At 39.7% G+C, this 12,107-nt stretch overlaps 1 protein-coding gene across 5 annotated transcripts in view; it reads right to left on the reverse strand.

Moving 5' to 3' along the window:
* jmjd1cb (jumonji domain containing 1Cb) overlaps positions 1-12,107 on the reverse strand; it is a 180,195-nt gene that overhangs the window by 44,473 nt on the left and 123,615 nt on the right. For all 5 annotated transcript variants that reach the window (XM_017310811.2, XM_017310810.2, XM_008438211.3 and 2 more), the window contains exon 3: positions 8,186-8,299. In XM_017310811.2, the coding sequence (XP_017166300.1) occupies positions 8,186-8,299 (114 nt within the window). The remainder of the gene's footprint in view (positions 1-8,185; positions 8,300-12,107) is intronic.

Here is a 12,107-nt window from a genome sequence, read left to right on the forward strand (position 1 = left end):
GTGGGAGTAGACTACTGTAAGAGCAGGGGGAGGGAGTATGGAAGGCACGGTGCACGTAATTACTATAATGCAGGAAAATGTGGAGTTGACAGATATGTACGGTGATCATTCACTCTTTTTCCTGCAAACAGGAAAAAGTTTGCAAGGGTCCCCAAACTTTTTCCTGTGAGGGCCACATAACTTTTCCCTTCTCTGGTGGGGGGTCGGAGTCAGTTTGTAACAGAAAAAGTGTGACGATTGCAGGAGTGCCTAAATGTAAAAATGTATCGTCTTCCAGAAAGCACAATCAAATAACCCTCTCTGGGTTCTTCACAGAACAAAAGTCAGGTTTTAAATAATAACACTATTAATGAAATGAATAATAACCAAATAACTCTTTCTGGGTTCTTCACAGAAAAAATTAAGGAAATAATACTATTTATGAAATAAATACCGTATTTTCTGGACTATAAGCCGCAGATATCTCTGCCGCTTTAGGTTTTCCACAACGATGCAGCAGCAGCAGAGGGGAGCGGACACCCAAAATCTGAGTCATAACAGGTCAATTGAATATCACATTTATTACGGTTGAAAAATAAAATGTTGACATGTTTAGATTTAACTGAACTGATTACGGTAGTTTCTGAACGGTAACTGTAACAGTAAAAGTGCTGATCCTTTGTGTCTGCTACTAGCATGTGCTAAATGAAAATCATAGACATAAGATTAATATTAATAATAATCATTTTTATGTCTATGAATGAAAATGGGCACTTTCTTCTTCTTGTTCTTCTTTAGATTTCAACGGCAGCTTGCATCCATTATTGTTGCACTACTGCCATCTATTGGATCCTAATATCTATACCTCAAATTCTCATAATGATCCCAGTATTATTTAAAAAGAACGAAAAATTTTCTTTTTTCCCCTCAATGCTATTTAACTGATCAACAACATGCTCAAATTTCAATTCCCTATTAAAACCTAATTCTGTTTTAATGGGCGCTTTCTTCTTTTATTTCCAATTTTGACTTCCAATGATTCACTTCCTGCTAAAGAGTGGTTGAAGAAAAATCCACATATAAGCCATAAGGTTCAAAGCTTAGGAAAAAAGTAGCGGCTTATAGTCCGGAAAATACGGTATATGAAAAAAAATCTAAATGCTCTCTGGTATTGTTCAGGGGTCCGGACCAAATGTGGAGGCGGGTCAGATCCGGCCTGCGGGCCGTAGTTTGGGGACCACTGAGCTAATGCCTTGTGTTTGGGATCCTTGTTTGTAGTCAGTCTCCACATATTTAGCTACTTCCACCAGGATCTGGGTAGAAGGCCTTCTGACTTTACACAGAGCTGAAATAATTAATTCTGGAGATGATGAGCATGGAATTTTTAGAACATGGGATGTTTATGACTGTTGAGCTTTTATGATCACTTCTTATTTAGCTTCAATTCATGTCACATTGGCTTGTGAAGATAATGGCCTAATCCTGTTGGTACAAAACACAATAAGCTTTCAAAAGGATCAATAATAATTTTATGATCAAATACAATCTTTAAATAAGGAGTTAGTGTGTTGACTTGAAATGGTGCTATTATCTTATTCTTTCTTAGAGCTGCACAGCTGTCCGTGTATATTTTATGTAACATTTGGTAAATGAATCTTCCTGAAACTTAAACGACAAGTTTTGGAAAACAGTAGATTGTATTTCAGTCTCCAGTTTTCCACACGTTATCCAAACTCTTCCCCAGGTAGGGGGATCACATTGGATTCATCCAGTCTCACATCTGTGATACAGATTAAATCCATTTTATTCAGCAGGAATACTTTCTGTATGGTTGAAAATTTGGTTCCAAATTCCAAAGGGGAATATGGAACAGTCCTGTTTTCATCTGGCGGCTCTCTGGACTGTTGCAGCTGCTGCTACAGAGCTAATGCAACTTGCTGATCTTCAATGAAAGTTTGTTTACTTCATGGTATTATGGAACTTGTTGTGCAGTTTTGGACACTTAATGTCAGATTAAAAATCATGTAATCAACTCCTGGTACTCCAAATACTACAACTCAGAGTGTGTGTTTTCTTTGTTCCATGACCGCAATGTTAACAGATCCAACTCAATGATATTTCTCTCACAAAACATACAAAAACATGTTCAGCAAATTAATGAACAGCTGCGTATGGAGCTCTGGGTGTGCTACTAATAGTACTTATATTAGGGGGCATGGGAGAACTTCTTATTAGTAATGGATTAGTAAAATGACAACAGCGACTATTGTACTAATCCATCTAGCACCACTGGGTTCCAGTGATTTCACCAAAACAAACATAAGGTCAGACAGTGGAGCTGCAGGATTAAATGCTGATAAAAAAGACCTGAACTCAGCAAGACGCCAAACAGACAAGGCAACTCATAGATCTCAGCTCAACTTCCTCACCCAGCTGACTGCTGCATTCTGCTCAGGCAGTAAGCCTCCACGAGATTAAAACTATGACTGGAATGCATAAATACAACTTGATCTGGAAAGACTAAAAATATAAATGATCAGTTCTTATGAAATTAAATATACATTTATAACTATATAAAAATGAAATGCATACGTGCCTAGAATGCAAAATGATTTAGCTTTTATTTTTCACCTGGGCTCTTGAGCACATGTCTATGATCAAGATTATTTTAATGAACCATTTAGTTTTAATTGGCATATTTGAATGTAGACTCCATAAAACTCTGATATTCAGCATGAAAGGTTGAGTTCAATTATGTGCTACAGAATCCTGAACTTTGGTCATGTAATTTAAAGTTAACAGAAAAAGAATGAACTAAAATATTGTCCTTTACCAACTAAGCTCCATCCATCCATCCATTTTCTTCCGCTTATCCGGAATCGGGTCGCGGGGGCAGCAGCTTCACAAGGGAGGCCCAGACTTCCGTCTCCCCAGCCACTTCTTCCAGCTCCTCCGGGGGAACCCCAAGGCGTTCCCAGGCCAGCTGAGAGACATAGTCCCTCCAGCATGTCCTGGGTCTTCCCCGACAACTTAACTCTCATTTCAATTCCAAAAGCATTCCAGAAACAAACCAGTCTGGGTTTGGATCCAATCACAGCACAGAAGCTGCACTAAAGCAGATTTTAACGGTCTGCAGTATAGTATAGATCAGCGCTGGTATTACTAGACATTAGTGCAGCTTTTGATACTACGCCATTCTGCTAGACAGGCTGTGCTGAAGGGTTGCTACTTGCATCTCAGCAAACAGAAAATTATTTGTCAGTACAGAAAGCTGCTCCTCAGAACATTATGACCCACCACACTGTGTTCCACAAGGCTCACCTGTAGGTCCTTCTCTTTTTAATTTTCATATGCCGTTGTTGGGGGGGGGGGGGGGTGTCATCAGGAGATATGAACAAAGTTAAAATTTCACAGCTACACTGATGACTCACAGCTTTGTATCACTGTCATGATAACCCAAATCCTGTTGTGCTACTAACTGTATTTTAGAGTTTCCTTTAAGTCAATCAACCCCTGGACCTTCTTGCTGCAAGTGGTGCAAGTGCTACCAACTGCACCACTGTGCAGCATTCAGTATGTCATATTCAAACTGGAGCTTCTTGAAAAAATAAACACTATCTTAAGAACATTGCCAGAGTATGACCGTTTACCTGCCAGTACAATGCAGAGACTTTGTTCATACTACCACATTACCAGAAAGCGAACTCACATCACACTGATTTTAAAGTCTCAGCATCGTTATGTGTTCATTTTAGAACAGATTTACTGCCAGTATTTAACAACACAAATCTCAAAGTATTTCCTCACTAACCTACTCTAAACAACTGTGTTTCAACACCTCCTCACTTTCTGTATAAATGATTTCTATTACATTTGATTTTTTGTTTTGTCACAAATAATTGTCTGCTTGATTTGATCATTCATTGTAATTTAAATGTCTGCCTTCCTGTTTTTAAGCCTGTAAAGCACTCTGTGGCACAATGGACAGTATAAAACATGCCGTGTTAATAAGGTTTGATTCATTCAGTCATTTTTAAAAGCTGTTTTTACAAATTAACTAAAAATTCTGTCCACTGTGGAGCTGTGGACGTTGGACAACAGGACATTGATCAAACTACACTACTGTCACATGCTATTGCAAGAGATAGTAAACATAACAGCACAAAAGATTTGGTGCAACCCAGGTGCAAAGTTGAGACTGAGGAGGGACTTTCTTAGACTGTTGAGTCAGCACAGACACTTTCATTATCTGCCTGTTTTTCAGCGCCAGCACTCAACTTTCTAGCAACAGTGACCCACAGACTTGAGCAGCAAGCTAAGCTGGCTGACTGAACACTGACTTCATTGTAGATTTTTGCCAAACCGTTGGACCCCCTTCCCCCTTCCTTCCATTCTTCCTGTCCAACTGGATAACACAAGGGGAGTGGCCACGGTTTGTGTATGAGCGAGAGAGTGTTTTATGGCTCTATGTGGATCAAAGGTCTCCTTCATAAACCTGGATGTTTAAATTTGCACAGACACAATAAGTCCTCATGTAAAAATCTGAGCAGTGGAAGCTTCTCTTTTCTTAAATTTATTTGGTTGCTGATGGTAATGGTTCTATATCAATGTTCACAATTCAGGTTGTAGACTTTTAATTCAACTCTAATTTTACTGCAGCAAAAATGGTGAACATTTACCTCAACATGCTACAGCCAACTAACAATAAGGAAGACAAGAAAGGGAATGACATCTGGACAAAAACACTGGTTTTAGGACTAAACAAAAAGCATAAACTAAATGAGAACTGATCAGTTTGCCTCATGAAAATACAAATACTGACTGCAAGAGTCAAACCAGGATAAAAAAAACTAGTATCTGGAACAGTAGGTAACAACAACTCCATCAGTGAGACTACAAATAAAGGAAATGACAATGTCCTCTGACAGAACATATTCAACAAAACATAATCAACGTTCTGAGCTCAGGACATGAGAATCAATCAACTGTGGAACTCAGAGGAGATTCTGAAATGTGATGGAACACAGCAAATACATCCACACTATAAGGTCCAGAGACAGAAGGTCAGTAGATGTGCATGTGTAATGTATGTTAAAACAATGTAAACCATATGAGATATACATATATATAGCCTATATTTGCACACTCGTATGAGCCATAATCAGAGTTTGATATAAATTTAAATATGGTGAAACGTTAAACTTTACTTTATTTTGCGTTTCCCTACATAACATCAGCTTCTGTCTGTCTAGTTGCACCATTTCAGAGAGTGTGGAGGGAAAACTTAGAGCTGATTATTACTCCTGGGATTTATTGGCTATTCACACACTTTTATTTTGGTTTTGGTCAATAAGTTGCAAGTTTGAAGTAAACACGTAGCTCATCAACATCTCCAATACATCACTCAACCCACGTCGGGAAAGGGCATTAGGAAAAAATATACTTTGAAGATGACAACATCCACCTTCACAGAACCCGTTGGAAAGAAACCACCACCAGGACTAATAAGAGGATTGGAGGAATTTATGTCTGCAGGAATATTCTTCAGCTTCTCAGGGTGAGCTGAAACTACTATTGTTTCAGAACTCCATTACACTCGGGGCCGGTACAAGGCATAGGTAAACTAAGCGGCTGCTTAGGGTCCCCTAAGTGGAACAATTGTTTTGTTAATTATTTTTATTTGATTATAGTAAGAAAAACGGGACAGGGTTGAGTGGATGGAAGAGTATAACAGGGAGTCTCTAAGTATCTCTCTATCAACCTTCCAGACCTCTCAGGTCTTCTGGTTCTGCTCTGCATCCAGAAGCAGAACCAAACATGGACCAGCAGCATTCAGCTTCGATGCACCACTGATCTGGAACAAACCTCCAGAAAACTGCAGGCCAAACCATGTGTGCACCGATTAATTGGTTCCTTATTTTTGGGAGATTGGTGATCGGTCAATACTAACAAGTAAAGCTGATCTGATCTAGCCAGAGGTCTAAAAATCAACCACTGCCCTCTTCTCATCTCCTGTGAGAGAGGTTTGACTGATAGACCCGTAGGCTTTACCAGGTCATGTCTCAACATTTGCAGTTAACAATAGTCACTCCACCGTTGCCAACTCAGCACCTTTCTTGCTATATTTAGCAACATGTCAGACAAAAAAATGGCAGAAGAAATCCGAATTGGCAGGTCGGGTTTCTTAAAGATCAGTAATCGGCAATCGGCTACAAAACTGCATGTCGCCATGGTAAAAAAACACTGAGCTCTTTAAAATAAAGGGTAAAAACTGACCTGTTTAGGGTTGCCTTCGATTCATAATAACTGAAAAACAAATTCCCGGTAGTCTGGATTACATCTTTTATTATTTTCCTTTGTTTTCCCACTTAATGTAATTTTTTTGGTTCGGTATTGTGTTACTTTTTTCATGTAAACCACTTTGAGCTGACTTATTGCTGAAATGTACTTTACAAACAAACCCGGCTTGATTTAACTCACTGATTTTCTACTTGTTTTTCCAAACAAAGGGCTGGAAAGGAAATCATTCATTATAAACCTATGAAATACCAATCTAGGACTGAATCAAGATGAGAGAAATTAAGAAATGTTGCAAGACTGGAAGGTAAACAAATGGTCATCATCACATGTGTTTTACACACATGAAAGAATCACAAACTACAACATAGACCCATGTGTGGCACCAGCAGAAACACAGCAGCAGAGCTCGCCTCAGAGAAACAGAGAAACGACAGAAACAGACTCTCTCTCTTTCTCTCTGGATATTAGGACTTGTCTTATGCACAAACTGTTGGCTGAGGGAGTGAGTACAGAACACAGCCATCCCATCTGGTTGACACTGAGTGGAACACAGTGTTCCAGTACAAAACAAAGAGCTGCTTCCAGTTGTCCTGAAACACTTTTCAAATTCAGAGCACACAACTACATGAGAGAAGTTTAAATGTGTCTGTGGCTCACTGTCTGCAGAAGATTTGCTACATCAGAGGTGTCATTTCAAAGACTCAAGATCCTTATATACATATTCCCAGTTGCTAATGGTAGCCATGGCTACGCTCAAGTGAATATAGCATCTGTTAATACAGACTCCATTAGAGAATTATCTCTGTACAAGTTGCAATGTGGACATCTGCCATTAAACGCAAAATACTCTGCTGCTTCTCAGAGAAAAACAAGTCTCTTGTTCAAAATTAGGTGACATGGGAGGCCTACAATTTTGCAATCATGGTAGGCCTCACTTATGAAGAACCGTTGTAGATTAGCAATAATAATAGGACAAGTCTGATATATTACAATGCGTATATAGTTACAGTTTTCAGAGGCCATCCGATCAGAATGCGGAAAAGGAATATAGGAATGAAAGTAAAAACAAGTTTTCTTATTCTGATTTTTAAGTGACAGCAGGTGTTGTGGTACTACAGAGCAACTTTAACATTGGTGTAAAGATTAGCTTAAGCTCCTCTACATGGGCATGGCTCTAACCCATTCTTCCCTTATCTGCCCCGGCCAGATTCGTCTCTATTTGCAGATCCTGTGCGGTTACTCCTGGTTTTTGGAACCACCTCAGTGGAGGTGAAAGCCAGACATAGCCAAGGTGACTTGACTGGCAGCAGACTGTAGTCGTTGATTGGCCTGTGGAGGTAGGTCTACAACAACCATTTTTAATCCGCAATGAGACCATCGTAGTTGGAGAGATGGTTCAACCCTTGCGGTTCAAACCTTTTTATCAATTGTGACAGAAGAGTGCATACAATGTCAACTGGACGGGGCAACCCGCCGATTCCCTGCCTATTAAAAGGCGGTTTGTTTAATTGCAATTTAATTATAAACGAGCTGCAACAGAAAAGATTGTCTCCAAATGTTTGGAGCAGCAACTACATCTTTATGAATCTAGAAAATGGTGTCACAATGATGTGGCCCTGGTATCACTTCCCTTTAACCCTTGTGTCTAGAAATGGGGTCCAACTGACCCCACACACGTAAAACTTGTATCATTTGCCACAGTCCTCTACGTTTGCCTCAGTCCTCGCACGCACAAGATTTAAGTTTTGTCCGTGGTGTTGTCTCAGAGTAGATGGTCTCAATTAAAACACGGTGTGATTAAACAAAACAAAAAGCACAATCGTTGCAAATGTTGGGTAATATTTCGTCAGTCAGTCAGTAACAAATATAGAGATTTCATCAAGCCTGTGAGTTGATGGTTTATTACCTGATATGGTTGGCAGGCTGACTGGTTAGAGACAAAGTCCCGCTGACGGTCCAGCAAGAACTCCACTGCTGTTACTGAAGACAACAGGTTCTTCCCAACCAATGGTTTAAACACCTGAGAAACACAACAAACAACTTATTACCAATAGAATAATTTATCCCTGTGAAAAATACAAATATCTTGACTGAATATACTTAATGAATATACTTTATTCATATATATATATATATATATATATATATATATATATATATATAGTACATACCATAAGTTTGGACACACCTTTTCATTCAAAGAGTTTTCTTCATTTTCATGACTATGAAAATTGTAGATTCACACCGAAGGCATCAAAACTTTGAATTAACACATGTGGAATTATATACTTAACTAAAAGGTGTGAAACAACTGAAAATATGTCTTATATTCTAGGTTCTTCAAAGTAGCCACCTTTTGCTTTGATTACTGCTTCGCACTCTTGGCATTCTCTTGATGAGCTTCAAGAGGTCGTCACCTTAAATGGTCTTCCAACAGTCTTGAAGGAGTTCCCAGAGATGCTTAGCACTTGTTGGCCCTTTTGCCTTCACTCTGCGTTCCAGCTCACCCCAAACCATCTTGATTGAGTTCAGGTCCGGTGACTGTGGAGGCCAGGTCATCTGGCGCAGCACCCTATCACTCTCCTTATTGGTCAAATAGCCCTTACACAGCCTGGAGGTTTGTTTGGGGTCATTGTCCTGTTGAAAAATAAATGATGGTCCAACTAAACGCAAACCGGATGGAATAGCATGTCGCTGGAAGATGCTTGTGGTAGACATGATGGTTCAGTATGCCTTCAATTTTGAATAAATCCCTAACAGTGTCACCAGCAAAGCACCCCCACACCATCACACCTCCTCCTCCATGCTTCACGGTGGGAATCAGGAATGTAGATTCCATCCGTTCACCTTTTCTGCGTCGCACAAAGACACAGTGGTTGGAACCAAAGATCTCAAATTTGGACTCATCAGACCAAAGCACAGATTTCCACTGGTGACTCGGATGAACTTATCCTCCGCAGCAGAGGTGACTCTTGGTCTTCCTTTCCAGGGGCGTTCTTCATGTGAGCCAGTTTCTTAGTAGCGCTTGATGGTTTTTGCGACTGCACTTGGGGACACTTTCAAAGTTTTCCCAATTTTTCGGCTGACTGACCTTCATTTCTTAAAGTAATGATGGCCACTCGTTTTTCTTTACTTAGCTGCTTTTGTCTTGCCATAATACAAATTCTAACACTCTATTCAGTGGACTATCAGCTGTGTGTCCACCTGACTTCTGCACAACACAGCTGATGGTCCCAACCCCATTTATAAGGCAAGAAATCCCACTTATTAACCTGACAGGGCACACCTGTGAAGTGAAAACCATTTCAGGTGACGACCTCTTGAAACTCATCAAGAGAATGTGTGTGTGCAAAGCAGTAATCACCGCAAAAGGTTGCTACTTTGAAGAAACTAGAATATAAGGCGTATTTTCAGTTGTTTTACACTTTTGTGTTTAGTACATATTTCCAAATGTGTTTATTCATAGTTTTGATGCCTTCAGTGTGAATCTACAATGTCAATAGTCATGAAAATAAAGGAAACTCATTGAATGAGTAGGTGTGTCCAAACCTTTGGTCTGTACTGTGTGTGTGTGTGTGTGTGTGTATATAAACGCATATTATATATATATATATATATATATATATATATATATAACAATAATGAACTTGACATTTCCTCTGACACTGTTACACAACAAGCCACAAGTCTAAAATCTCAAAACAGAAAAGTGAAAACAAGAAACAGAAGTGAAAGAAAACCAAATCAATTACTGAGTTATAGGACAGATGAGAAGAAGAAGCTAGGACATGATGAAGAGTAACAAAGAGGAAGTGAGGGATGGAGAGAAATGAGGCTGTAGAAGAGCTCTAGAGTAATGAATAAATGAAGCAGAAGAGGTAGTCTGACAGTTCAAAGGCAAAAAAGTCAGCTTTGAAGTTGCCTGTTTGACTCATTCAGTACACAGACGTGTTTTGATGACGTCTGTCAGGCTGCAGGTTGAGTTAAACTGGAACTGCATGAATACAACTCTGCCTCACATGAACCACTGCTCAAGTTACTGCAGGGGACTCGCACTACACATCTCATTAAGTCACACTTTAAATTACACCGTATGTCGCCTACTGCCTGATGATGGACAGGTCAAAGTACAAAACGCCACTCAGAAGATCAGAGGGTCGCAAGTTGAATTTATAACAAGGTCAGCTTGATGCACAGGGAAAAAAGTGCTTTTACTATCAGACAAAGATAACCAGAAAAATACAATATGCTCAGCGAATGTCTCGGACAATGGGGAACAGAGGACGAGGTGCTGGAGGGAGGACAGGCCCCTCCTTGCACAACCTTGGGTCTTGTCTGGTGTGGTAGATCTGAGCCTCTATTGCTCTGGTGTTTAGGGCCTGTTCCTGTGCAGCCAGGATGAGAGCCTCTGTGCTGTCCTTGAGTCCAGCTTTTTTCAGCCATTGGTAGGATTTCTTGATATCAGCCACTTCAGCTATTTGTCGGTGGTACATCCCATGTAGGGGCTTGTCCTCCCATGATGGTACCTCCAGCACTTCGTCCTCTGTTCCCCATTGTCTGAGACATTCGCTGAGCACATCATCTGTTGAGGCTTTGTCCTTGATGTATTTATGGATCTTGAGCGTTTCATCCTGGACAGTGGCTCTCACACTCACTAGTCCTCTGCTTCCTACCTGACAGCTCGTGTACAGTCTCAGGGTGCTGGATTTGGGGTGGAACCCTCCATGCATGGTTAGTAGCTTCTAAGTCTTAACATCCGTGGTCTTTATCTCTTCCATTGGCCAGCTAATTATTCCGGCAGGGTATCTGATTACTGGTAAGGCATAGCTGTTTATTGCACGGATCTTGTTCTTGCCATTGAGCTGGCTTCTCAGGACTTGCCTTATTCGTTGGAGGTATTTGGCTGTGGCTCCTTTCCTTGTGACCTCATCGAGGTTGCCATTTGCTTGTGGTATACAGCCCTAATGTATGTTTATATATATATATATATATATATATATATATATATATATATATATATATATATATATAGGGAAAACCCAACTAGTTCAGGTTAGCCTCTAAGAAAACCTATGGCTGTAGCTAGGAGACCAGTTTAACCATAAGTATGAGAAAGGCAACAACTTTATCATACAGATGAAACTTAGTTTGGTTTACTTTCAACACTGAACACGTAAGCATTCCTGCATAATATTTTAACACAAAATTTAAATAATATTCATTTTATCTGCTACCTGTGATTCTAATTTGTTGGCTAAAACTGATAAAGGATCTAAATGCTTAGTTTGGAGTCAGTTAACTGTTAGATAGGAGGGACAAACACCAAGAAAAAATAATTGATATTCAATTCCATTTCCAATTCCTGAAGGCAAAAGTTTGTTTTTATTAAAGAGCAGAACAATACAACTCTGACACATGCTCCTCTCTGAATCAGAGCTACACCAATAAGACAGTTATTCACATCCTGTCACTTAACTGCTCACACTCTAAAATCTTTCCACTGAACAAGAAATAAAGGGCTGGTCTATTTTACAGTATTTTTTTTGTTTAAAGATGAATCATTTCCATGTAAAAAAAAAAGTACAAATGTTTTCAGCAGTAGCCCAGTTTAGTATTATATAGTGACATTAGCTTAAAATGAAGTCACAATATTCTTGTAAACTATTACCAGTAACCCTCTGCGCATGTACACACACACACACACCATTTTAGCTGCAACTGGGTCACATCTGCGACTAACAAGGGTTAGGAAAACTAGATTCCTGTCTGCATCTCCTCTACATGCAGCAGCAGAAAGAAAGGCTGGACATAATAACATCTTGCTACAA

Source organism: Poecilia reticulata, chromosome 19 (genome assembly GCF_904066995.2).
Source record: "Poecilia reticulata chromosome 19, P_reticulata-male-v2, whole genome shotgun sequence".
Classification (NCBI taxonomy): domain Eukaryota; kingdom Metazoa; phylum Chordata; class Actinopteri; order Cyprinodontiformes; family Poeciliidae; genus Poecilia; species Poecilia reticulata.